The sequence below is a fragment of the Aureococcus anophagefferens genome (genome assembly GCF_000186865.1).
Source record: "Aureococcus anophagefferens unplaced genomic scaffold AURANscaffold_6, whole genome shotgun sequence".
Lineage (NCBI taxonomy): Eukaryota > Pelagophyceae > Pelagomonadales > Pelagomonadaceae > Aureococcus > Aureococcus anophagefferens.
Window position 1 is genome coordinate 2,455,242 of NW_008705566.1, and position 26,020 is coordinate 2,481,261.

A 26,020-nucleotide genomic window follows, 5' to 3' on the forward strand; every position below is an offset into this window, starting at 1 on the left:
ACCACTACCGCGAGTCTTACATCCAACTATCGGCGTAGGCCCACAGTCGCAGAAGCTCCTCCGTGCAGTCCGCTTGGGTATTGAGGAGCTCCATCTCAATCACCCCGATTCTTCGCAGCCTGTATCCTCCTTCATCGTCACGGTCGAAAAATTCACAACCTCGTAAATATAGTTCCAGGAAGCAGCCACGTTCTCGCATGAACCCCTCATCAAGACTCAGGCCTCTCGCGTTATTGATGAATCGCATACATTTACCGTCGATCTTTCGAACCACGCACACGGTTATAGATACATCAGCAGGCTCGTCTCGATCAACTATGCAGTGCTCCTCAAGATCATGCTCACCGAACTCGATCGCAAATCCCTCAAGGTCGTCTTTTTCTTTCATATCAAAGAGTCCGTCGATGACGGTGACGCCGCGGTGCTTAAATATCACTAGAGCTGAGTACGCGTCGATTCCAGGGATGGTGCGCGGTCTCCGACCCAGTAGCCGCTGCATCCGCACGTACTCTGGCCGACCAGTGAGCGCGCCTGTCACGGCTCTCAGCTGCGCAGCCTCCGGATAGTCTCGCGCCGTGTGCGCGCTCCACGTCGCGTCTGCCGCGACGAGCTTCTGCGTCGCCCGAGAGCACGCGCCAAGACTGACCAAGTCCACGGTCGAAAGGAATTCGCTCGCCAGGGACACGCCCAAATTCGTGGCGGTGCGCGAAACCGGTGCGCGGCGGCGCTCCTTCCGTCGATTCACCTCGGCCACGCGCTGCGACATCGCCTCGCTCGCGGTAGAGACGATCTTCCGAAGGTCGTCTGGCAAGTCCGGCAACGAGAGAAGGCGAAGCGCGTCGGCGCCCCAGGCACGTATGGCCTTCTCCGTGCTGTCGACCATGCCCACTTTGAATGGGCTGCCCCAAGCCGTGGTTGTCGCTTCATCCTCGGCGAGCGCCCGGTGCTGTGGCTCGCGGCCGCGGCGCCGGCTCAGTGGCGAGGCGAAGCGAGCCAACATCACCATGGGACTGGCTTGGTCTTGGCCGGGGGTCGCATGCGCACTGTGGCACCGTGGCTGACGTTCTTACGCCGCCCGCGCCCGACCCTCACCACCCGTGGGCGGAGTAGGGCTTGATGCCCGCGAGCTTCTCGACGCGGAGGCGGCTCGAGCGGTCGTCGACGACGGCCTGGCGGATGACGGCCATCTCGCCCTCGCCGACGCCCGCGTTGCGGCGGCCGATGCCGGCCCAGACGACGCGGCTCGAGCCGCGCTCGGCCGTGAGGAGGCGCGACACCTGGCTGCTGCTCCGGCCGTCCTCGAGGTACTGGCGCTCGGGCGTGATGGACGTCGACGCGACGAGCTTGGGCCGCCCGCAGGCGTCGACGTGCTCGTAGACGGCGCCGAAGATGTAGTCGCTCCGCGCCTTGGCGCGCGACGGCCGCCCGAGGGACAGGTCCGGGAGCGCGTCCTCGTACTCCTTGACGCGCGGCAGGCCGTCGCGGCCGCGGTCGTCGCGGAGGTCGCGCGGCGGCGGCAGCAGCACCTCCATGCCGCCGTTCGCCGCCGCGCGCTCCTTGCGGCGCGCGACGCATTTCCCGAGCGCGTCGCCGGCGACGCGGTGGTCGTCGGAGCTGCCCACGGCGCGGAGGGCCGTGCCGCGCGGGCCCTCGATGAGCATGGGCTCGACGTCCTTGGCCCCGCTCGTCGCCTGGCCCACGAGGGCCAGCACGCCGGGGCTCTGCCACGGCTGGTCGCTCAGCGCCGCCTCGCGCCGCGCCCGCGTCTCGTTCGTCGACCCGCCGCCGCGGCGCCGGCTGCCGTAGCCGCCGGACGACGTCGGCCGCCGCGGCCGTGGCCGCGCCGTGCCCGGCGCGAGCATGGTCGGACGACGGACGCTGTTGTCGGGGCTGCTCTCACAAAACGCCGGATTCACACAGTTCGTGACGTTCAAGGTTAACTTTAGAGCCCGCCGGGGATTCGCCGGCGCATGCCGACGCTCTTCCCGAGCCTCGCCTTCGCCTGCGTCTCGGGGCTCCGGGCCCGCCGCGCGCCCGGCCCGGGCCCGCGCGGCCTCGGCCGGCCCGAGGGCGCCGGGCAGGGCCCCGGCGGCGGGACGAGCGGCGCCGCGGCCGCGGCGCGCGCGGGCCCGTGCGCGACGACGACCGCGCCACCGCCGGCGTCGACGTCGACGCGCAGCGTCCCGGAGGCGACGTCCTCGGCCGGCGCGCCGCACTGGAGGTGGGGCACGCGCGGCTGGAACGCGGCCGCGCGCGGCCCGAGCGCCGCGACGTCGACGTCGACGGCGCACGGCGTCGACGCCCAGCTCGCGAGGACGACGACGGCGGCGCCGTCGACGACGAAGGCCGTGCGCTTGACGCGGTCGCCGCAGTCGCCCGGCGCCGTCGCGGCGAAGCGGGCGTCGCCGCGGCGCCAGAAGCCCACGAGCTCGGAGTCGCGGAGCTCGAAGGCGTCGACCACGGCCCAGAGCGCGCCGAGGCGCGCGAGGGACGTGTCGCTGTCGAACCAGCCCGCGCGCTCCGTCATGCCGAAGAGGAGCGCCCGGTAGTAGAGCCGCGGCTGCTTGCGCACGGCGCCGCTGAGCATCTGGCTCGGCAGGCCGAAGGGCACGCCCGCGACGCCCACGAGGAAGTGGTCCGGCCCGAGCTCGTAGTTCGACGCCTCGCCGGTCCACACCGCGTCCATGTGGGGGTAGAGCTCGAGGTAGACCGCCGTCTTGTTCGCCGCGTGGAGGTCGAGGAAGGGCGCTCGGTGCGGCGCGTTCTTTTTGCTCGCGACCTTGGACAGCGCGCGCTCGGCGCCGCGCCGCGCGGCGCCGATGGCCGCGGGCGACGCGGAGATGCCGTCCATGTAGAAGCCCTTCATGCCGCCGCAGAGCGCGAGGTGGCGCGCGCCGCGCTGGAAGAAGCGGAGCCAGGCGCCGCCGGCCGCGACGGACGCGGCGACGTCGTCGTCCGTGCCGTGCGGCGCCGCGCCGGCGCCGGCGCCGCCGCCGCGCACGGGCGTGCGCCAGGCGAGGACGTAGTCGCCCGCGCCGAGGCGCGCGTCGAGCGTGCGGTCCGTCCGCGGCCTGCCGTCGGGCGACCTGCTCTCGTAGGCCGCGAGCGGCGCGTCCGCCGTGCCCCGGAAGAGCGCGGACGCGAGCGCGAGCTCCGCCGCGTGGATCGACGTCTCGCGGTGCGTGTAGTAGGGCGAGACGGCGACGCCCGCGGCCTCGCAGCTCTGGGCGTAGCGCCGCAGGCGGTGCATCGTCGCGTCGTGGAACGGGTAGTTGATGTACCTGGGGCGTTTCGGGGGCTCGCGCGGGCGTTTTTTTCTCGCGGGGCGCGGCGCGCGCGCGGGTTGAGCAGGCCGCCCTGGTGCAGCGAGACGCCGCGGACGCCCCGCTTCGCGAGGGCCGCGCAGTCCGGCGGGTCCCACTGCTTCGCGTGGAAGCGCCGCATCTCCGGCGCGAAGATGGCCGCCGGGGTCAGGGCCCTGGCGGGCGTGACCGCGAACGAGAAGTCGAGCCGCGTCGCCGAGGCGGCGCCCTTCCTCCCGAAGACGCCCCTGCGCTTGTGCTTGGCCGCGGGCCCGCCGGAGGCGCGCAGCGTGACGACGCCGTCGTCCGTCGTCCAGCCCATGCCGCCGTGGCGCCAGCCCGCCGGGTAGGGCGGCGACAGCTTCCAGTCGAGCTGCGGGCCGTCGCCGTCGTCGCCCGCGGAGCGGTCGCGCGCGGAGAGGAGCCGGAGCTTCGCGCCGAGGTCCACGGTGCCGAGCCAGGCGAACTGGTCCCAGACGGAGCCCTCGGCGCCCATGCCCGGCGGCGAGCCCTTGCGCGCGTCGAGGGGGCGAGAAGGCGCCCACGTCCACGCGTGCCTTTTCTCGCGCGCGCCGCTCCGGAGCCCGAGCCCCGCCGCGAGCGGCGCCGCGCCCGGCCGGAAGGACGCGACGACGCTCACGTCGTCCCAGGGCGCCGGCGCCTCGACCGTCGCCGCGGCGACGACGCGCGCGTCCCGCGGCGCGACGCGCGCCTCGAAGGACACGCGCGACTCGCCGCACGCGGATGTCCAGCGCCAGACGAAGACGGGCGCCCCGTCGTCCAGGGAGCGCGTGAGCACGTCGGACGTGCGCTTCCAGGCGCCGCAGTCCGGCGCGAGCTCGAGGCGCAGGCCCCGGTCGTCGAAGAGGTCCGCGCCGCCGCGCGACCTGGGCAGGAAAAGGGTGATTCAAGTTCTCTTCAACGTGAGTGTTCCGCGCGCGCGCGTTCCGGAAAAAGCATCCATGCTTCGAGACCGTTCCGAGAGATGATCGTTCGTCCAAAAATCAGCCGAAACGAGTGGGAAACGGCCGAGATCGGAGCCTTTGAAGTTGGGAATTTCGCACCCTTTTCCTGCCCTGCGCGCGACACGGCCGCGAAGACGCCGAGCCCCGCGCGCTTGCCCCGCGCGAGCGCCAGGGACCGCCCGAGGCCCAGGTCGATGATCCGGTCGTCGACGGGCTCCGCGGCCGGCGCGCGCCGCGGCGCCGCGCTCGCGAGCCAGGCGACGCGCGACGCGGGCGCCGCGGGCAACGCGCACGGCGACGCCGGCGGCGGCGCCTCCAGGGTCAGCCGCGCGGTCGCGACGGCGCGGCCGCCCGCGCGCACGGTCAGCGCGCCCGCCGTCTCGCCGCCGCGCGGCCGGCCCCGCGCGGCGAGGGCGACGACGAGGGGCTCGCCCGCGGCGACGGCCGCGAAATGGACGCCGCAGGCGACGCACGCGACGCCGGGCGCGTCGACGGTCACCGTCGCGTTCGCCATGGCGCGCCCGGCGACGACGGCGACGAGCGCGACGCCCGTCTCGCCGAGCGGGACCGCGACCGTGTCGGTTGTTGGTTGGAGCTTTTTGAGCGCGTCGAGCGGCAACGCGCGCCCGAGCGGGAGCGCGGCCGCCGGGTCCCGGAGCGGCCAGGCCGCGACGGCGTGCGCGCCGCCGGCGACGGCCGCCGCCGCGTCCCGCGTCGCGGCGGCGACGTCCGCCGGCGCCGTCGCCCAGGCCTTGGCCTCCCGCGCGACGGCGGCCTGGAGCGCCTCGCTCCAGGCCGACGACGCGCCGCCCGAGCTGCTCTTCAGCGCCGCCTCCGTTGCGTCCGCCGCCGCCGTCGGCGAGACGAAGTTGTCGTCGTCGCTGAAGACGGCGTTCTCTTCTGCAAATGTTACTGCTAGCAATAGCAGGAATCGCAATGGGGCAGCCCCCATCGCGTGTAGTTTTGGGGTTAATGGTGCCGGCTCGTTTCATGCGATCTTTGGCCAAGGGGATCTTCAAGATCCCCTTGCTTTGGCTGCGCGGCTATGGAGGCAGATGAAGCTTTATTAAAGCATGCCTATGGGCTGTGGGAAAAAATAGTCGAGAAGATTGAAGAGGAACACTCCACGGAGGACGCACGTGATATTTTGTGCTTGCTCATGCAGCGCGTGATGGAATTTGGCAATACCGTCTGTGAGGACGAAATAAAGAGACGCGCTCGACTTGCACTCAGGGTGGGCACCAAAGAGGACTTAGCAAAGGCCGCCCGCGCCAAAAAGAAACTGGATTTCGCAAAGGCCGCCCTCAAAACGACAAGATCTCTGATCGAGAGCGAGATCAACAACCGTTCGCTTCGGAGCTCCAAGGCCGATCTGGAGACGGAGTTGAGCGACTCGGGGAAACGCGCAAAAAAATTACGGAAGGAAAGAAACGCCGCAGCCGCGGAAGTCGAGGAGTTGCGTGCGCACAGGGATAGATTGGCTGAGGAGCTCGACGCATACAAAGACGCGTCGAAAGCAGCCGTCGAAGTTCTAAAAAAAACGCAGCGCGCCAAAATACCGAGGCTCGGCACGCAGACCGGGAAGTACGAATTCGAAAAGGTCGCGGACGCGAAGGTCAAAGAGGGTCCTTGGGCCGACGAGTTGACGAAGGAGCACATCGACAAGATGAAGGTGCCGCAGCTACGGGCCGCCCTCGACGACCGCAGTCTCGACACCCAGGGCCTCAAGTCCGACCTCAAGGAGCGGCTCCTCGGCGCCATCGATGATGGTAAGACGAACTAAGTGTGTAACTGCAGCTAACCCAAAACCCGCGCGCCCCACGCAATCACGCCGCCTTCGGCTTCGCGGGCGCGGCGCCGCGCGAGAGGCCGTAGGCGAGGACGCCGCCGAGGGCGACGGCGCTGCCGACGACCTTGCGCTGGGAGGGCGCCTCGCCGAGGAACAGCACCGCGGCGACGAGGACGAAGACGCGCTTCGCCGCGTTCGCGACGGCCTGGGGCACGGGCCCCAGGAGGTCGAGGACCTGGAAGGAGAACTCGTTGGAGAGGTAGTAGAGCGCGCCGGACTGGGCGACGAGCTTGAGCACGAGCGTCCGGTCCAGGCCCGGCGCGTCGAAGGCGGCCCGCGCCGCCGCGCCCTCGAGGTAGAGGCTCGGCCCGACGAGGCACGCGCACGAGCAGCACGTGAGGAGCGCGTAGTTGTTGCGCGCGTCGAGGCCCCGCTCCTCCTTGATGCGCTTCGTCATGAGCTTCTTGGCGATGACCTTGGCGAAGGCGAAGCAGACCGTGCTCGTCAGCGCGGCCTTCGCCGCGGGCCCGAAGAGGTCGCCCAAATCGACGGTCGCGCCGGGCTTCATCGCCGCGTGGACGACGCCGCCGACGATGGGCGCGAGCGACGCGTTCGTCGCCAGCGACGGCCGCGACCCGAGGAAGACGACGCCGATGACCGTGCCGATGATCGGCTCCAAGGCTTTGATGACGTGCGCCATGAACACCGAGCCCGCGCCGAAGGAGAAGACCTGCGCCGCGTGGCCCGTGCTGTGCAGCAGGCCCATGGGCAGGAAGTTGGCGCCCAGGAAGTGCGCGTCGACCTTGGGCGCCGTGCGCAGGCCCGCGAGCCAGGCCGGCGCGATGAGCGCCACGCCGGCGAAGAGCTGGAGCCAGGCGACGACCCACGGGTACGGGAACAGGTTCAGCGCCTGCTTGTTGAGCACGTTGAAGAACGAATTGCAGCTGTACCAGCCCAGCAGGTTGAACGCGAGCGCGAGCATGGCTGGCAGCGCGCGACGACGACGACGTCGAGGCGCGGCGGCAAGATCGAGACAGCAAAAAGGCAACCCTGGGAAAACAGCGACTTTTTGATCTTTTTGCCACAGGCATGGGCGCGTCGCGCCTGCATTCAAACCACTCAATAATGATGCGAGCCCTCGTCTACGCGCTCGTCGCGAGCTTGACGCGCGCCGCGACAACGACGACCACAAATTTCCGCGGCGAGGACACGTGGGTCGTGCTCGTGGGCGCGAGCCGCTACTTCGCCAACTACCGCCACGCGGCGAACGTGCTGGCCATGCGGCGCATCGCGCAGCGCCTGGGCGTGCCCCGGGAGCGGCTGCTCGTGCTCCTCGCCGAGGACCCGACCTTCGACGGGCGGAACCCGCACCGCGGCCGCGTGTTCATCTCCGCGAACGGCAAGCGGCGCGCCGCGGACGACCTCGCGGGCGACTGGGGCGCGAACGCGACGCACCTCTTCGCGGACGTCGACTACGCCGGCGACGAGGTGACGCCGGAGCTCGTGCGGCACCTGCTCACGGGCCGCCTCGGCGCGTCGACGCCCCGGTCGCGGCGCCTCGACTCTGGGCCCGCGTCGAACGTGCTGGTCTACCTCACGGGCCACGGCGGCGACGAGTTCCTCAAGTTCCACGACAGCGACGAGCTCTCGGCCGTCGAGATCGCCGACGCCGTCGCCGAGATGCGCGCCAAGGGCCGCTACGGCCGCCTCGTGCTCGTGGCCGACACGTGCCAGGCCGGGTCGCTCCTCGCGCGCCTCTCGCCGTCGACGACGCCGAACGTCCTCGGCGTCGCGTCGGCGAAGCTCGGCGAGAACGCCTACGCGGCGGGCGCCGACGCCGTCGTCGGCGTCGCCCTCGCGGACCGCTTCACGGAGCACGTGTCCAAGTTCTTCGACGGCAACCGCGCGTCGTCGGGCACGTGGGGCGACTTCGAGCGGAGCCTGCGCAAGGCGCCGACGCGGTCCACGCTCGTCGTCGAGGACGCGGCCTGGGGCGCGCCGGACTGGCGCGCCGCGCCCCTCGCGGCCTTCTTCGGCTCCGAGCCCACGTTCCACCTCACGCCGTGGCCGCCCTAACGTTAGAGCATCTCCCGCGCCGCGGACGCGAGCGTGTCCGCCTCCGCGAAGGAGAGCCCCATGTCGATGAAGTCGTCGAGCGTCAGGTGGGGCAGGTCCCGGAGGCTCTGGATCTCCTCCTCGCGGAACCGCGCGACGTGGCGCCGCAGGCCGAACGCCTCGAGGAACGTCGCGAGCTGCTCGAACGGCGACGCGACGGGCGGCGGCGCGGCCCGCGGCGGCGGCGCCCTCGGCGGCGGCGCGGGCGGCGGCGGCGCGGTCCGCGCCGGCGTCGGCCTCGGCGCGGCGGCGGGCGCCGCGGTCCCCGGCTTCGGCGCGCCGCACTGGCGGCAGGCCTTCGTGGCGCGTTTGTAGTTGACGTTGTCGCAGAGTTGGCACCGCCAGAAGCCGTGCTTCAGCGGCAGCATCGCGCAGGCGCTCGACCGCGGGTCGCCGCAGTCGGCGCAGACCAAATTCTTCGAGAAGTTGTGCTTTACGCAGCCGTCGGCGCCGCAGATCCAGTCGCCGACCATGGCCACGATGGGGCAGCTCGGCAGCCGCTTCTTCCCGCAGGCCATGCACTTCTTGCGCTTGACGCCGTGGAGCTTGTGGAAGTTGTTCACGCCGCAGGCGCAGATCCAGTCGCCGGGCTTCCACGAGCCCCTGACGTCGACCATCGTCGGGATGTCGGCCGGCCTCTTGCGGCGCCGGCCGCTCGACGGCGCCGCGGGCCGCGGCGGCTCGGGCTCGTAGTAGGGCTCCGGCTCCGGGGCGGCGTACTGCGGGACCGGCTCGGGCGCGTAGTAGGGCTCCGGTTCGCGCGAAAAGTACTCCGGCTCGGGCGCCCAGGGGTCCGACCACGACGGCGCCTCGGGCGCGTACGTCGGCGCCTCGGGCGCGTAGGCCGGCTCCCACGACGGCGCCTCGGGCGCGTAGGCCGGCTCCCACGCGGGCGGCGGCGCGGCGACGGTCCGCGGCGAGCCGCCGCCGAGGCTCGGGAAGGCCTCCATCGTCGGCGGCGCCTGCGGCGCCGCCGCCTCGCGCGGCGCCGGCTCCGGCGCGCGCGGCGCCGGCTTTTCCCAGGCGTCGTCGCCGTCGTAGGTCGGGGCCGGCTCCGGCGCGCCGAGGTCCAGGAGCTTCTTCGCGCCCTTCTTCGGCTTCGCCCTGCGCCGCGCCGCCTCGGGCTTCTCCGCCGCCTCGTCGCCTTTCTTCACGCGGAGCGAGCACGCGTCGAGCGCGATCTCGGACGGCGCGACGACGGCGCGCGGCGCGGCCGCCGCCTCGCGCTTCGCGGCGACGGCGCAGCGCCGCGCCGTCGCGCCGCCGTCGTCGTCGGCGGCCTCCTCCTCCTCGGCCTCGTAGCCGTAGTCGGCCCACTTGTTGACGATGACGGACACGCCGCCGCCCATGCAGCCGCCGTCGCAGTTCGTGAGGAACTTGAGGCGGCCGGCGCGCGTCGACGAGTCCCGCGCGATGAAGCGGCGCCGCCCGAGCTTGACGGGCTTCTTGCACTTGCGGCACGACTCGCCGTTCGACTGCGGCGCGGGCGTCGCCCGCACGGACGCGGGCAGCGACCACCAGAGCTCGATGAACTCGTAGGGCGACTGCGCCGCGCCGATGCGCCGCGCCCAGGCCTCGCCGTTCTCGCAGAGCCGCCCGGCGTCCCGCGCCGCCGCGGCGCGCGCCTCGGAGCTCTTGTGCGCCGCGTAGTAGGCCGGACCCACGAGCTTGGCGCCGGCCTGCTCGCGCCCCTCGGTCACGAAGCGGACCATGCTGTTCGCTGCGCTGCTCGCGCGGCGCGCGCGCAGGAGCGAAGGAGCGCGACGAGCGGCGCGCGCGCAGGGCGTCAAGAGCACGCAGGAGCGAAGCGCGACGAGCGGCGCGCGCGCAGGGCGTCAAGAGCGCCTTCGCTTGAGTCCCACCTCGATGCTGAGTGCTCTCCGCTCGGCGCGCCGTCGGCGCGGCTGGCTTTTTGAACCTTTGAAGCGCCGCCTGAGCAATCCTGGCAATGCTCTCGATGGTGGGGCTGCGCCGCGCCGCGCCCGCGGTCCGGTGGCTCAAGCAGCCGCGCGTGTCGCTCCGCTACCTCAAGGACCCGCCGGCGCCGCCGCCGCCGCGCCCGTCCTGGGACGGGAAGCAGATCGTGCGCTTCGGGCCGAACGATCCCATCGACCGCCTGCGCGAGTGGCAGGCCATGAGCCCGGAGACGCGGCGCGATTGGGAGAAGCTCGGCTGGACCTATGAGAACTGGAAGACCGGCTACCCGCCGAAGCCGTGGAGCGAGAGCTGCGACTGGGGCGAGCTCTCGACCGTGGGCGGGCAGGCCCACGCGCGGCGTCGCGCGACAGGTTTCATTGAAGACATCCAACCCTGTGTAGGCCGCGCGCGACGCCGCGATGCGGCTCGGCTACGACGGCCGGCTCTGGGACGCCGACGACGAGGCGACCTACGCCGCGGACGTGCAGGATGGGAACTACCTCAAGACGGCGCTGGCCATCGTCGCCGGAATGGTCCTCCTCTGCCCGCTCCTCGCCTGGCTGGACAGCCGCAAATGGAAGAAGATCGGCGTCACCGACGAGGAGCGCGTCCGGATGCGCCACTTCATCACGGCCGCGACGCGCAAGGACGCGGCGCTCGTCAAGGCGCTCGACGAGCGGGAGGTCGACGACGGCTCCGACTGGTACCTCGGCCGGCTCCGCGAGCTCTACGTGAAGCTCGCGGACAAGAGCACAGGCCAGATCACGCGCGCGTCCTGGGACGCGGCCGGCGGCGGCGCGATGGCGGCCGGGCCGGACGGGTGGGGCGACGCCGCGTGGGAGGACGCGGACGCCAAGGACGCCGCGTGCCTGCTCTTCTCGGCGGCGGACCTCGGCCACGACGAGGTGCTCACGTTCGCCGAATTCTGCCAGCTGGCCGTGCTCTCCGCGGAGGCGGGCGCGGGCGACGTCGACGCCCAGGCGGACATCCTGTGCATGCTGGTGGACGAGGACCGCAACCAGGCCATCGAGCACCACGAGCTGCGGACGTTCTGCCACCGCGCGAAGCGCTGGGGGCTCTGCCGCGATCTCGGCAAGGCCGACGACATCTGCGACGACATCTGGCACGAGGCCTACGGCGACGAAAACGGCATGATCACCAAGGAATCGTTCCGCAAGGTCGCGCGCCGCTTCCGGCCCGTCGACGCGCCGGGCGCGGTCCTCGGCGCGGGCGACGACTGGGCGGACCTGCGCAAGAAGCACGAGGAGCACTACTTCAAGGTCCAGGAGCGGAGGGGCGGCGGCAGCGGGCACATGGGGGGCTGCGCCGGCGGCGGCGGCGGCGGCGGCGGCGGCGGCGGCGGCGGCGGGTGCTTCGCGGCGGGGACGCGCGTGCGGCTCCGCGGCGGCGCGACGGCGCCCATCGAGCGCGTCGCGATCGGCGACGCGCTCGAGGGCGGCCGCGCCGTCGCGACGTTGCGCTTCGCCGGGGACGCGGCCGCGCCCCTCGTCAACGTCAAGGGCGTGCTCGTCACGGAGGACCACGCGGTCCAGGTCGACGGCGGGCGGTTCGTGCGAGCGCGCGACGCGCCGGGCGCGTCGCGCGCCGGCGGCGCCACCGGGGTCGTCTACGACCTCATCACGACGGACCATCGCATCGGCGTCGTCGCGGACGACGGCTCCGTCCTCGTGTGCGCCGACTACCTGGAAGTGCCCGAAACCGCCGCGGCCTACGACGCCATGCTGGCGCGCCTCAACGGGTCGACCCGCGCGATCGCGGCGGCGATGTAAGCGGTTACGCGAGGGCGGGGAGGAGCATCAGCGGCGGAGGGGCGAGCGTCACTTCCGGCACGACTCCTTGGACTTCTTGGAGAGGAGCGAGGCGACGACGCCGCGGGGCGGCGTCGGCGGCCGCGTCGGGCTCGGCGGCGGCGGCGGCTTGGCCGCGCGCGACCACTTGCTCTTCATCGCGGCCTTGGCGGTGCCGCGGTACGCGTTCCGCGGCGCCGGCGCGGCGCCCCCCTCGCACGCGGCGTCGTCCTCGTCGTCGCTGTCCGACATGCAGCGCTGCATCTGGTGGCCCATCATCTTGCTCACGAGCTGCTTCTTGCCGCGGCGCTCGTAGGTGCGCGCGTCCCGGACCGACTCGACGACGAGGTCGAGGTCGAGCTTGAGGCGCGACACGAGGCCCGCGTGCGCCGCCGAGGCCGGGCACGCGGCGACGCGCGCCTTCATAGCCTCGAGGCCCGACCGGGCCTCGTCGATGCGGCCCGCGTCCGCGTGCGCGCGCGCGGCCTTGAGCGCGTCCGCGGTGTCGAGCCGCGCGCGGTGCACGGCGATGCGCTCGTTCGGCGCCGCGGACGGCGCCCGGGCGGCGTCGACGCGCACGCCGGCGGCGGCCGCCGCGCTGACGACGTCGCCCGTCGCCGCGGCGACGTAGCTGAGCGAAAAGTCGACGGCCGCGGATCCGTCGTCGACGACGAGGTCCACGAGGACGTCGCGCTCCTCCTCCGCGAAGATGTCGCCGAGGGGCACCGTCCAGTGATTGTCGTCGACGCGCGTCGCGCCCTCGCGGCGGACGCGCGCGATCGTGGCGCCCGTGGCGCGGACGTCGACGACGCAGTTCTGGCCCACGACGCTCATCAGGCCGCCGAGGCAGTCCGCGAAGGCGCCGACGACGCGGTCCGCGTCCTCGATAAAGTAGTAGGAGCCCTTTCCGTCGCCCGCTGCGGCCGCGACGGCCTGGAGCAGGTCCGCGTTGTGGTCCGTGCCGTAGCCGAAGGTGTAGAGGCTCGTCGTCGTGCCCGCCAGCAGCTTCGTCGTCGCGTTGACGAGGGCCGCATCGTTCGTGACGCCCGCGTTCGCGTGGCCGTCCGTGAGGAGGAGCACGGTGCGCACGCGCTCCAGGGCGTTCGGCGCCGCGAGGAGCTCGAGGCCCCGGAAGAGGCCGCCGCTCAGGTTCGTCGTGCCCCCCGGGCGGAGGCGCCGCACCGCGGACTCGGTGGCGCCGGACACGGGCAGGAGCTCGAGGTTCGTGGCGACGTTGTGGTCGAAGGTGACGAGCCCGAAGCGGTCCGTGGCCCGGAGCTCCCGGACGAGGAGCTCCGTCGTCTCCTTGCAGAGCTCGAGCTTCCGGTCGCAGCCCATGCTGCCGCTGCGGTCGAGGACGACGACGACGTCGACGTCCGGGCGGCGGCCCTCGGGGACGGCGGAGGCCTCGATCGTCGCCGCCAGCGTCACCGTCGCGCCCGCCGCGGCGACGAAGTCGCGCTCGGCCGCGGCGGTCAGCGTCAGCGCGGCCGGCGCGGCCGGCGCGGCGTCGACGGCCATGGGCTCCGGCTCCGGCGCGGCCGCGGGCGCGTCTTCGCCGTCGACGACGCGGCCGCCACGGACTCGCAGGCAGACGTCGATGACGTCCGTGTCCTGGATTGAGTAGTCGCCGAGGGTGCGGCCGTCCTCGAGGGCCCGGCCGCGAGATAGCAGATGCTGGTGCTCGATGGGCAGCCCCATGCCGTCCTCGACGGACTGCTTGAGGGAGGCGACGGTGTCCGTCGGCGCGACGTCGAGGGTGGAGGTGGCGCCCGCGGACTGGATGAAAAGCTGCATGGTGTTGTGCGTGTGATTTGTGTTTGGACTGGCATCGTTCTATAGCACAGCCGAAGAATGTTCGCGAGGTTTGTATCTAAACACTGACTGTAGTTCAATTTGTATTTTGCATCGCATCTTGCATCGGGGGCTGCCTCGTCATGAGCTCGCTCGACGCCGCATTTATGGACAAGTACCTGCAGCGCGTGGGCATCGACGACGATGCGTCATTGTCGGCAAACTACGAGACGCTCGCAAAGATTATGGAGGCCCAGTCGCGCTCGATTCCCTTCGAGAACATCGATGTTGTATGCGGCAAGACGATCTCCATCGTGCGCAGCGACATCGCGCGGAAGCTCATCGACGAGCAGCGCGGCGGCTACTGCTGGGAGTTGAACGCGCTGTTGCAGATGGCGCTGGAAGCTCTCGGTTTCAAGGTGGCGCCGATGATGTGCCGCGTGCGCTGGAACAAACCGAGCGATGCGGACGGTCCTGTCTCGACGTACACGCACATGGCGCTTCGCGTTGTGATTGGAGGCAAAGCTTGGCTCGCTGACGTCGGTTTCTCGGGCGTCAATTCGATCGCGCCCGTGGAACTGAACCACGAAGTCGAGCAGAAACGCCCCGAGGGCACGTTCCGCATCTCGCGCGAGGGAGACTACTCGGCGCTGCAGCTCTCGGTCAAGGGCGCCTGGTCCAGCCTCTACAAGTGGCGCGACGAGCCCGCCGCCCTCTGCGACCAGGAGGCCGCGAATTGGTACAGCTGCACGTTCCCGACCGCGCGGTTCACGACGTCGTTTTTCGTTTGCCGCGTCGTCGGACACGAGCGCCACCACATCCTCAACGGGGAGTACTGCGTGCGCGAGGGCCACGGCGCCGATCGCGCGACGACCAAGCGGCGCATCCGAGACGAAGCGGACCTCCGCGACCTGCTCGCCGCGGTCTTCGGCCTCTGTCTCGCGGCCGGCGCGCACCCGGGCCTCGGCCGCTACCTCACGAAGTAAGGCCTCAACCCCGCTACCTCACGACGTAACGTTTAGTCGTCCTCGTCCATGGCCGCCTGCTGCTTCTGCACGTAGGCGCGCGCGAGGTCCTTGACGGCGTCCGCGGACGCGGCGTCGCCGTGGGCCTCCTCGAAGGCGGCGAAGCGCTTGAGCGCTGCGCGCATGGCCTTGGGCGGGAGGTTGACGCCCGCGAGGCGCATCTGGATCGCGCGCGCGTGAGCGACGTCGCCGGCCTTGAGCGACTTGGCGACGTAGAGCTGCCAGAGGTCCGCGCGCTTGGGCCACTTGGCGAGCGTCGTGTCGAAGAGCGTGCGGCCGCGGTCCGCGGAGCCGACGTCGAGCTCGAGGCAGGCGAACTTGGCCAGGAGCGACGCCTCGGCCTTGGGCCCGCCGTCGGCGCAGGCCTGGACCGCGCGGTCGAGCACCGCGCGCGCGTCGTCGGCCGCGCCGGCCAAAAGCCGCGACCGGCAGTGCGCGAGCCAGACGTCGTCGGGCGTCGCGCCCTGGCGGCGGCTCCGCTTCTCCGCGCGCGCGTAGGCGGCGTCGGCGGCGTCGTAGTTCGACGTCTCCTCGTGGAGCGCCGCGAGCTTGAGGAGCACGCGCGTCGGGTCCGCGTTCTTCGTGGCCCGGTCCACCGCGGCGCTCAGCGACTTGGCGTCGCCGTGGTCCCGCTCGTGGGCGAGGAGCGCGGCCCAGGCCTCGAGGCGCTGGGCCTCCTCGCGGTAGCCGATCTTCTTGAGCGCCCGCTCGAGGACGCCGCGCGCGCCCGTCGCGTCCGATTCCGTCACCAGGAGCTTCGCGTAGGCGATCCACGTCGCCGCGGCGTTCCACTCCGTCACGAGGAGCCGCTCGTAGTCCTCCGCCGTGCGCGGGCCCGCGTCCGCGAGCAGCGCCGACTCCGCCGCGTCCGCCTCGTCGTCGAGCGCGGCCTCCGACGTCTCCGCCTTCTTCGCCTTCTTCCGCGACGGCGCCGCGGGCGCGTCCTCCTCCCAGCGCAGCGCGCCCGCCTCCTCCTCCTCCTCCTCCTCCTCCTCCTCGTCGAGGTCGTCGTCGGACTCGTCGTCGTCGTCGCCGGACTCCTCGGCCTCGTCCTCGACGAGCCCGCCGACGTCGTCGCCCTCCTCTTCGTCCGAGTCCTCCTCGTCGTCGTCGTCCTCCTCCATGGCGTCGTCGTCGTCGCCGCTGTCGTCGGCGAGGAGGGCGTCGGCGCGCGCGAGCGCGTCGTCGTCGCCGTCCGAGTCGTCGTCGTCGGACGCGTCGGCCATCGCCGCGTCGTCGCCGTCGAAGTAGGACGGCTTCAGGCCCAACGAGAGCTTGCGGCGGCCGCCGGGCTCCGCCGGCTCATCGATCTTCAGCACCTTGGCCTTGACGCGGTCGCCCTTGGCGAAGAGCGTCGCCACGTCCTTCACAAAGTCGTCGCTGAGCTGCGACTTGTGCGCCAGCCCCGACGCGGCGTCGCGCGGCGCGTCGTCCAATTTCACGAAGACGCCGTAGGCCTCGACGCGCGTCACGAGGCCCGTGAGCACGTCGCCGACGTCGATCGACGCGACGACGGCGCCCTCCTTGTCGATGGCCGACGGCCTCAGGCTCAGGTCGAGCTTGCCGTCGTCGGCGACGCGCGTCACGACGGGCGCGACGAGGCGCCCCACGGGGAACGTTCCCGGGACGTCGGCGACGTAGGAGTCGGCGAGGTCCTTGAGCAGCACGCGGCCGACGACGTTCCGCGCGAGCTCGACGAAGACGCCGGCCTTCTTGTCCGCGCCGACGACGAAGCCCGGCCGGACGTCGCCGACTTTGGGCTTCGCGTCGGGCGCCGTCGACGCCCGGGCGAGGCGGCTCGGGCGCAGGGACACGTGCGCCGTGCCCTTGACCATCTCCAGGACGACGCAGCGGACGGCGGCGCCCGGGGCCGGCCCGCGGGGCCGGTCGGACCAGGCCCCGGCGTCCGCGAGCTCCGTCGCCGCGCAGACGCCGTCGACGGAGCCCGGCAGGGAGAAGGCCGCGTCGAGCTCGCCGAGCTGCTTGCGGCCCCGGCGCGGCGCGAGGCCCTCGACGGCGACGGCGACGACGACGTCGCCCGGCGCGAGCGCCCTCGGCGCGCCGGCGCCGTCGAGCCACGACGTCACCGCGTGCTTGCTGCCCGGCGCGGCGGCGACGTCGACGCGCGCGGCGCTCCGCGCGGCCTCGAGGGCCGCCGCGCCCGCGGCCTTGGCCGCGGCGTCGTAGAAGGCCGGCGGCTCGTCCGCGCCGGCCGTCGCGGCCTCGTAGGCCGCCTGCGCGAGGTCCGCGAGGGCCATGCGCGCCTTGAGCGCCGGCGCGAGGGCGACGCAGACCTGGGCGTCGGCGTCGCCCGCCGGGAGGCAGGCGCCCGAGGCGCCCGCCTGCGCGAGGTACGCCGCGACGTCGTCGGCGCCGCGGCCCTTCCGCGCGCACTTTTTGCCGAGGCCGAGGTCCAGGAGCGTCAGGCCCTTGTCCTGGCGCTTGGCCAGGAGCACGCAGTGGAGCACGGCGCCCTGGCGCACGTCGTGGAACGGGTGGGCCGCGCCGAGCGTCGACGACGGCTCCGTCATCGCCTCGGGCGCGTCCGAGACCCGCGCGACGGACGCCACGAAGCAGTCCGACGCGTGGAGCTGGCAGCGCACGCGCGCGTCCTCGCCGCCCTCGACGCGCACGCTCAGCGCGATGGCCTCGGCCGACACCTTGATGACGCGGCCGTGGACCGCGTCTCCGACCTCGAGCGCCGCGACGTCCGTGGCCGGCAGGTGCTTCTTGCCCGCGGGCCGCCGCGCGCGCTCCTCGTCGCCGGCGTCGGGGTCCACGGCGATGGACCCGCGGCGGTGGCGCGGCTGGTCCTCGGCGTGCGCGTCGACGGCCGCGTGGACGACGGCGAGGTGGCCGAAGGGGCTACCGCCGAAGCGCGGCTCCGCGGCTCCCGGCCGCGCGACGACGAAGCCCTCGACGGCCGCGGGCACGGCCTCGCCGCGCCGGTGGAAGTCGCCGACGCTCGCGATGACGAGGGCGCCCGTGGCCCGGTCGAGGGCCAGCGCGGCGCCCGCGCCCGGCGGCGGGAACGCCTGAGCGTCGAGCGCGTCCGCGGCGTCCACGGCCGCGCCCGCGGCCAGGGCCTTGAGCCCCTCCTTGCGCTTCTTGCCGCGGCCGGGCTTGACGACCTCCGGGAGCATGGAGCAGAGCACGCGCTTGGCGCGGCCGTCGACCGCGAGGCAGCGGACCTTGACGACGTCGCCCTTGGCGCACGCGAGCGCGTGCGCCGCCGGCGCGAGGCAGGGCGTGCCGTCGACATTGCAGGCCACGCGGCCGTCGGCGTCGACGGCCTCGACCAGCGCGTCGTAGGACGCGCCGAGCGCGACGCCCGCGTAGAACGGCGGCGCCCCCGCGTCGACGATCGCCGCGGCCGCCTCGAAGAGCGACGCGCCAAAGGCCCCCGCGCCGTCGCGGGGCACGCCGCGCGTGCGCAGCAGGATCTTGCCGTCGTCCTCGATCTTGTCCACGCAGCAGCGCACGACGTCGCCGACGGCGAAGCACTCCTCGACGGACGCGATGAATTTGTCCGCGACCAAGGACCGCGGCACGAGGCCCCGGAGGCCGCCGCCGAAGGCCACGAAGGCGCCGTAGGGCTTGACGGCCGTCACGGCGCCGACGTAGATCGTGTTCAGGGCCAGGTCCTCCGCCGCCGTCGGGAAGTCGCCGCCCGACGCCGCGGCCAAGATCGCCGGCGCCGCCGCGATCTTCGCGACGGCGCCGCCGCCGGGGCCCTCGACGACGACGCAGGGGAACGTGGGCTTGTCGCCGGCGCCGAGGCGCCGGAGCACGTCGCCGGCGAGGGCCCCGTGGTCGCAGGCGAGCGCCGCGGGCAGCTTCGCGAGGAACGACGACCCGTCGGGCCGCGCGACGCGGCAGAGGCCCGCGGCCACCGTCGCCGCGGGCGCCCCCGCGGCGCCCGCCGCGCGCTTCTTCTTCGGCTTCGTCACCACCAACTCCGTGACGCGCGCGGCGTCGAAGCGCTGGCCCGGCGCGACGTCCGCGGCCGCGGCCGCGGACGACGCGGCGTCGTCGTCGCTGAGCGCGAGGAGCAGCCGCGGCTTCGACGTGCCGTCGGCCCGCGTCTTGGCGACGACGCCGCGCACGGCCACCGTGACGCAGGTGCCGAGGGGGAAGGCCTCGGCGGCGTCGGAGACGCCGCGCGCGCGGAGCGACTCGGGGCTCACTCGGCCGTGGACGTTCGCGTAAAAGGTCACGGTCAGGCCCCGCGTCGCGTCCGCGCCCGTGACGAAGCCCACGAAGGAGCCGCCGACGCGCTGTTTGGCGTCGGCGTAGGACGCGAGCTTCGCGCCCGCGTCCTTGACCAGGGACCGCTTCGCCGTGAGCTCGACGCGGCGCGCCTCGACGCGCAGAACCCTCACGTCGATCACATCGCCCTTCTTCGCGTGCTTCCGCGGGTCGACGCCGCCGCTCTCGGCGACGTGCATGTTCGTCAGCGAGCCCGTGAGCGTCTCCGAGAGGCGCGCCTCGACGCCCCAGGACTTGACCGCCAAGACCGTCGCCTTGAGGAGCGCGCCGGCCTCGAGCTCGTCCTTGCCCAGGGGCACCTCGGGGTCCATGGACTGCTTCACCATGGAGCAGAGCGCCCAGCCCTCGAGGGGCGCCGCGCCGACGACGCGGCAGTCGACCTCGGCGCCCACCTCGAGGCGGTCCTCGTCGTCGTCGGACGAGCCGTCGTCGCCGTCGCCGGCCTTCTTCTTCTTCGCCTTCTTCTCCGCGGCGCCGGGCCAGCGGGAGACGTGGACGAAGGCGCCGATCTCCGTGTCGCCGTGGTCGAAGGCGAGGACCGCGCCGACGCGCGGGTCCACGCGGCGGACGACCGCGCGCCGCGCGAAGGACCCGACGGCCGGCAGCGCGAGCTCACCGCCGTCGACGGCGGCGCCGCCGAGGGACACGAGGTGGGGCACGCAGGTGAGGCGCACGACCTTGGCGCTCCGGTCCACGAGGAGCACGCGGCACTCGAGGCGGCTGCCCGGCGCGAAGCGGTCGTCCGCCGCGTAGGCGTCGTCGCCGAGCAGGCCGTCGAGGTGGTCGCGGTCGACGCAGCCCGCGAGCATGCCGTCGCAGAACGTCACGGTGACGCCGTTGGGCAGCTTCCGCGCCACCGTCGCGGCGACGCGCTGGCCGACGCAGAGCGCCTGGAGCGTCCACTTCTTCGCGTTGCCGCCGTTGGCCGCGTCCGCGACGGCGCCGTCGCGCGCGAGGGCGACGACGCCGCTCTCGGCGTCGACCTTGAGCACGCGGCACTCGACCAGAGCGCCCGCGGCCAACTCCCCGTCGCAGTCGCCGCGCTTGAGGAAGCCCGTTGCGCCCGCGACGCCGACGTCGACGACGTAGCCGCGCGCCTCCGCGGACGTCACGGCGCCGCACAGGGCCGCCACGCGGCCCTTGGCCAGGTCCTCGAGGCGCACGCCGCGCTGCACGGACCGCGGCTGCGCCGTGAGCTCGACGCGCTTCGCGCCGCGCGCCGCGCCGGGCGCCGCGCCCGCGCGCGACGTCCGCAGCACCGCGCAGCGCACGACGGCGCCGGCTTTGAGCGTGAGCCCGGCGCTGTCGCCGCTGACGAGGTCGACGTGGCCCACGAGGTTGCCCGGCAGCGACACGAGCGCGTTCTTCGCCGACGCGCTCCGGACGACGCCGAGCGCGGACATCTCCGAGTGGTAGCTCGCGAACTGGACCTTGACGAGCTTCGCGGGCCGGCCCTTGGACCCGGCCTTGACCGCGCCCTGCGAGATCATGTCCAGCGCCTCGGTCTCCTTGCTCTTCTTCTGCGGCGCCTCATCGCCCTTGCTCTTGTGCGTGCCGAAGAGCACCTCGTCGGCGACGACCTTGCGCTTCTTCTCCTTCTTCTTGTCGTCTTGCGGCGTGTCCGGCAACGAGCCGCGCGGGAAGAGCGCGGCCATGGGTGCGGCTGCTGCTCGACGACGGCGGCGGTGGTCGTCGAGTATCGCCGGCTTGGCTGTGGAGCTTCGGCTCCCGAATCGGCGGCTGATCGCCCCGGGGGTTCCGGTCGTCGACGGCGTCCGCGCCCGACCTGCAGGCGTGCGTGGTAGTTCGATGCGGGTTAGGATTATGTGCGCGACACGTGGTGCGATTCGTGGGGAGCATGTTCTCCCGGAGCGCGGGCACTGGCGCATCGCCGCGGCGTGCCGCGGCGGCCGCCAGCCTGAGGAGCCCGGGCAGCGCGGCGACGTTCCAGTCCGCCGCCTCCATCGCGTCGACGTCGCGGCCCGCCATGGCCCGGTCGAGCGCGTCCTTCTCGACCGCCGACCACGGGCCGCTTTCGAGGAGGGGCTCCGCGCCCGGGTTCGCGAGCACGAGGGGCAGCGCCTTCTTGCGCCGCGGCAGGTAGTCGGCGGACACGTAGAGTTCACTCACTTCATGTAGGCGACGAGAAGAACACGCGCGTCGGCCGGGACGGCGAGGTCTCGCGCGTCGTGCGGTCGCTTCGCATCCTCGCCAACGCGAGCGCGGAGCCCGGGCCGCGGCCGCTCCTGAGCGCCGCGGCGGCGCGCTTCTTCGTCGGCGCGTCGAAGGGCGCCGTCGCCCCATCCCTTCGAGGTTTCGCACGCGCGTGCTATGGAGCGGTACGCGCGCAGGCGGCCCTTCGGGCGCTTGACGCAGGACTGGCGGCCCTTGGCCTTGGTCTTGCCCTTGCCCTCAAGCGCCCGGCTCGTGGAGCGCGCACGCCGTGCTCCGCGAGCACGGCTACGACATGAGCCGCTTCGACTCCGCGGCCGAGGCCCGCGATCATTACATCGCCGTCGCCGCCGCCGGCGGCGGCTCGCTCCCGAAGGACGTCGAGGCCGCCGCGTTCAGCGCTTTGCACAACGCGTCGCCCCTCGCGTTCAGCGCGCGCGGCCTATCCCGGAGAAGTTCCGCGTGAAGATCGGCGTCGGCAGAGGTCCTAGATTCGAAATGGCGGCACCTATCCTCTAGCAGCTGCTCGGACGTGTGTTGGAACGCGCGTCGCGGCTTCTGCTCGAACTCCGGACCCCCGGCGAGCAAGTTGCCCCGGGGTTGTACAGCTCGGACAGTGCGGTCAAGCCGTCGCCCTCGACGCGCGCCTGTTTATATAAGCTCGACGCCGACGTGGGTGCAAGCCGGGACACTTCCCGCGCCTACTTCGGCCTTGCATCGTCCCAGCAAACCCTTCGGACCAACCGGCCCGAAAAAAATCCGCGCCAAAAGCGTTCGAATCCGCCGAAACCCCCACGCGCGGCAAAATGTCATTTATGAACGACGAGAGCGACGACGAGGAGCTCTGTGCTATCAGTCTTCGCACGCGGAGCAAGTCCAAGCTTGCAACGCCGAAGCCGGGCGCCGTCGGCAACGTCGGCAACATCTTCGAGGTCCGCGCGGAGGCGGCGCTCTCGCAGAGCCAGCGAGAGCGTCCGGCGAGCACGGGCCGCGACGACCCCGTGGCGCGGTCGCTCTTGACGACGCTGGACGCCGAGGAGGACTGCTGGGAGCCCATCGAGGGCCTCGAGTCCGGGAACCCGAAGAAGCGCAAGAAGCCGCCGCTCGGGGGGACGCCGGCGCGCAAGCAGACCAAGCCCCGTCCCGCGGAGACCGCGGACGGCTTCACCTCGGCCCCCGTGGCCCGCGTGCCCCTCACGTCGCTCTCCGTGGCCTTCGGCTCCCTCGGCTTCAACCCGCCCCGCATCCAGCCCGCGTCGGGCTTCCCGGCGCCGCGGCCGGCCTGCGGCCAGGGCGGCGGCGCGCCGCGGCCGGAGACGCCGGCGACGCCGCTCCCGCGCGACGAGGTCCTGCGATAACCGCCTTCGCCTCATCGTTAGTCGGGTCGAGGGGGGGATGGGGCAGCACCAGGTGATGCGTCGTTCCGCGCACGCGAGTTCAAAGTCCGAGCCGCCGGCGCTCCGCGGGCCGCGCGCCTCTCCCGCTCGGGACGGATCCCTGCTTTTGAGACGCCCCGCCCGTCCGGTCAGCGCCCCGGACCGCCGGCGCCGGGCGCCCGGCGGGGGGCGGGCGGCGCCCCGCCCGCCGGACCCCTGGAGGGGCCGCGGCTGCCACACGCGAAGGCGGAACGTTAAGATTGGATTTCGTCACCGTCGAACTTCGCCGCAAAGTTCGGACGAACGATTGCCTGAGCTTTCGGATGGAGAGGCCGATACCTCTTCTCGCGTATCTCGGGGACATGGCAAGCATGTTGAAGATCTCTGTGGCAATTATGGGAAGCTCTCGCTTGGCTGGCCCAACCGAGCTCAACCTCGCTAGCCGTCGCAAAACGGGCTCGACCTAGCTCTATCGACCGTCTCGAGCTGCCATCTGACGCAATGGCAGCCCTGGACGACGACACCACAGAGGCGACACCACTGCGCATCTGGGAGCTCGAAACGACGGCGGCGGCCGTGCGGGACCGGCGGCTCAAGAGCGCGCACACGGCCGAGGGCGCGGCCCTGCGGCGGCGGCTGGCCGCCTGCGGCGACGCCGGCGCGCGGCTCCTGCGGCGCCTGCTCGCCGCGGAGCCCGACGCCAAGGCGCTGCCCAACGACTACGCGTTCGATGAGAATTTATCCGTGCGCCAGGCGTCGCGCGTCGCCGACGGGAACTGCCTCGGCGCCCAGGTCTGGGAGTGCGGCGCCGTCCTCGCGGACTGGCTCGAGCGCCGGCCGGACGTCGTCGCCGGCGAGCGGGTCCTCGAGCTCGGCGCGGGCCTCGGCCTCGTCGGCAAGGTCGCGGCGCGCGGCGCGGCGAGCGTGCTCCTCACGGACGTCTGGGGCGTGCCCGACGCGCCCGGCTGGGCGTCGCTGGACTGGAACGACGCGGCGGCCGTCGCGGCCCTCCGCGAAAACTTCGCCGGCGGCGCGCCGGACGTCGTCGTCGCCGCGGACGTCGTCTACTCGGACGGCGCCGCGGGGCTCCCCGCGGCGCTCCGGTCGCTCGGCGCGGGCCGCGTCTACGTCGCCTACAAGCACCGGCGCGCGAGGGACGCCGCGGCCTGGCGCGACCTCGAGCGCGACTTCGCGATCGTCGAGGAGTCGGACCCGCTCCTCGCCGTCGTCCGCGACTGCTGCCGCGTCGCGATCCTCCGCCTCGAGCCGCGACGATGACGCGCGAGGAAGGACGCTCGGAGCCACTCGTAATTTGTTACACTGTACGCGAGTGGATTTGGGGGGCGACGCGGGCGGCACCTTGGATCACGAGTCGTAGAAGCACTGGCCGCCCCAGCAGTCGAGGCCGCCGGCCTCGATGACGCGGATCGCGTTCGCGCAGCCCGGCGTGTTGAAGGGGAGCCCCGCGGTGGCGACGATGCGGTCCCGGGGGTCGTTGACGAGGTGCTTCTTGTGCGCCAACGCCAACCCCGCCTCGAGCATCTTGTAGAAGGTCGACGACCGCTCCGTGGCGACGACGGCCGGGTCGAGGAGCGCCGGGTAGACGTAGGCGGAGAGCGTCAACGCGCGCGCGACGTCCGGCGACGGCGTCACGGCGAGGATGGGCACGCCCGGCTTGAGGCGGGCCATGCGCTGCGCGGCGGACCCCGTCGTCGTGAAGACGAGGAGGGCCTTGGCGTCGAGGGACGACGCGAGGCTCGACGCCGCGAGCGCGAGCGCGTCGAGGTCCGAGTCGTCGTCGAGCTCCGGCCGGAAGCCGCCGATCGCGTGCTCCTTCACGAGCGCCTTGTGGCGCGGCGCCGTCTCGACGCGCTCGACGAGGCGCCGCTGCATGGCGACGGACTCCTCGGGGTACTTGCCCGCCGCGGACTCGCCGGAGAGCATGATCGCGTCGCAGCCGTCGAAGATCGCCGTCGCGACGTCCGAACACTCGGCCCGCGTCGGCGCGGGCGAGTCGATCATGGACTCGAGCATCTGCGTCGCGACGATGACGGGCTTGCCCTGGCGGCGGCACTCCTCGATGATCTCCTTCTGCACGATGGGCACGTCCTCGGGCGCGCACTCGACGCCCAAATCGCCGCGCGCGACCATGATGCCGTCGCAGACGTCGACGAGGGCGCGGAGCATGGCCGGCTCCACGGCCTGGGGCTTCTCGAGCTTCGCGAGAAGCTTGGCGTTGGAGCGTCCATTGATGCGGCGCTTGAGCTCGAGCATGTCCTCCGGTCTTTGCACGAAGCTCAGCGCGATCCAGTCGACGGTGACGCCCTGGAAGCCCTCCATGAGGAACTCCAGGTCCTCGATGTCCTTGGGCGTCATCGCACTGCAGGGGACGACCGTGTCCGGGAGGTTGAAGCCCTTGCGGCTGCTGAGCCACGCGTCGTTCTGCACGACGGTGTCGACGAAGCCCGGGCCCTTGGCCTCGACCTCGACGCGGAGCTTGCCGTCGTCGAGGAGGATGGCGTCGCCGACGTTCAGCGCCTCGAGCACCTCCGGGTGCGGCAGGCTCACGCGGCGGCCGTCGCCGGGCGCGTCGACGTCGAGGTCGAAGCGGTACTTGTCGCCGCGCTCGAGAAAGACCTTGGGCGCGGACTCGGGGAACATGCCCACGCGGTGCTTCGGGCCCTGCAGGTCCGCGAGGATGCCGATGGGGTGGTCGTACTTGGCCTCGATGGAGCGCACGATGCGGGACGCCTCGAGCTTGTCCTCGGCGCCGTGGCTCAGGTTCATGCGGAACACGTCCGTGCCCGCGAGGAAGAGCTTCTCGATCATCTCCGGCGACGCGGACGCCGGGCCCAGCGTCGACACCTGCTTGACGCCCTTGCGGAAGCGCGCGTCGGAGATGTCGCCCGCCGCGGGCAGCGAGTGCAGGAAGTCCGTCGCCGTGACCGATTCCTGAGCCGTCGGCGCCGTCGTGAGCCACGACGGCCCCGTGTTCATGTGCAGCGTCGTGCGCGAAGGCGTGCGCACCGACGCGCGCGGGCCGGGGCGCGTCAGCGCGGCCGCATTGCCAAACAGGATTGCAGCCAACAGGCGCATTGAAGCCATCGTAGGCCGCGCTCGCAGTGCGAGTGTGAGAATCTGATCGACGTAAGATCGACGTAAGCGCGTAATGTTGAGCCGTCGTTGCACTAGAAGTTGTCGGCAACAAATTTCGCGGCGGCGTGTCCAGGAGCCTGTCCTCGCGCCCCGACCTCGCGCCTTCGCCTGCACACAAGTACGCGGCCCTCATTTACACGGAGATCGTGTCCGGCACCTCGGGCCGCTGGCTCTCGGAGGGCCGCTCGTCGTCGCCCTTCTTCAGGGGCGAGAAGCGGCCGAGCGCGGGCAGCCGCGGCGTCGCCTGCCCCTGGGATATGGACAGGGGCCCGACGGAGCCGCCGCTCGACGGCGTCGCGGGCGGCGCGTAGCCGCCGTAGTCCTCGGACGCG

At 72.4% G+C, this 26,020-nt stretch overlaps 7 protein-coding genes across 7 annotated transcripts; 2 read left to right on the top strand and 5 right to left on the bottom strand.

The window, feature by feature from the left end:
* Window positions 1-1,088: 1,088 nt before the first annotated feature.
* On the bottom strand, window positions 1,089-5,219 carry AURANDRAFT_63303 (hypothetical protein; the record flags this gene model as incomplete). Its single annotated transcript, XM_009037472.1, has 4 exons — window positions 1,089-1,895; window positions 2,099-3,281; window positions 3,422-4,189; window positions 4,390-5,219. 4 exons carry the CDS (start codon window positions 5,217-5,219, stop codon window positions 1,089-1,091), a joined length of 3,588 nt encoding a protein of 1,195 aa, XP_009035720.1.
* Window positions 5,220-6,654: 1,435 nt separating this feature from the next.
* On the bottom strand, window positions 6,655-7,038 carry AURANDRAFT_24297 (hypothetical protein; the record flags this gene model as incomplete). The annotated part of the gene is made up of 1 exon (XM_009037471.1): window positions 6,655-7,038. A coding segment is annotated over one exon (384 nt), but the record flags the coding sequence as incomplete, so codon positions are not given.
* Window positions 7,039-7,262: 224 nt separating this feature from the next.
* AURANDRAFT_12570 (hypothetical protein) lies at window positions 7,263-7,952 on the top strand (the record flags this gene model as incomplete). Its single annotated transcript, XM_009037414.1, has 1 exon — window positions 7,263-7,952. A coding segment is annotated over one exon (690 nt), but the record flags the coding sequence as incomplete, so codon positions are not given.
* A 5,510-nt stretch (window positions 7,953-13,462) lies between these two features.
* AURANDRAFT_17050 (hypothetical protein) lies at window positions 13,463-13,693 on the bottom strand (the record flags this gene model as incomplete). Its single annotated transcript, XM_009037470.1, has 1 exon — window positions 13,463-13,693. A coding segment is annotated over one exon (231 nt), but the record flags the coding sequence as incomplete, so codon positions are not given.
* Window positions 13,694-13,857: 164 nt separating this feature from the next.
* On the top strand, window positions 13,858-14,676 carry AURANDRAFT_24160 (hypothetical protein; the record flags this gene model as incomplete). The annotated part of the gene is made up of 1 exon (XM_009037415.1): window positions 13,858-14,676. The coding sequence occupies one exon, from the start codon at window positions 13,858-13,860 to the stop codon at window positions 14,674-14,676; it is 819 nt and encodes a 272-aa protein (XP_009035663.1).
* Window positions 14,677-14,717: 41 nt separating this feature from the next.
* On the bottom strand, window positions 14,718-15,548 carry AURANDRAFT_5211 (hypothetical protein; the record flags this gene model as incomplete). Its single annotated transcript, XM_009037128.1, has 1 exon — window positions 14,718-15,548. A coding segment is annotated over one exon (831 nt), but the record flags the coding sequence as incomplete, so codon positions are not given.
* Window positions 15,549-23,897: 8,349 nt separating this feature from the next.
* Window positions 23,898-25,529, bottom strand: PYK3 (hypothetical protein; the record flags this gene model as incomplete). The annotated part of the gene is made up of 1 exon (XM_009037469.1): window positions 23,898-25,529. One exon carries the CDS (start codon window positions 25,527-25,529, stop codon window positions 23,898-23,900), a length of 1,632 nt encoding a protein of 543 aa, XP_009035717.1.
* Between the last annotated feature and the right edge of the window lie 491 nt (window positions 25,530-26,020).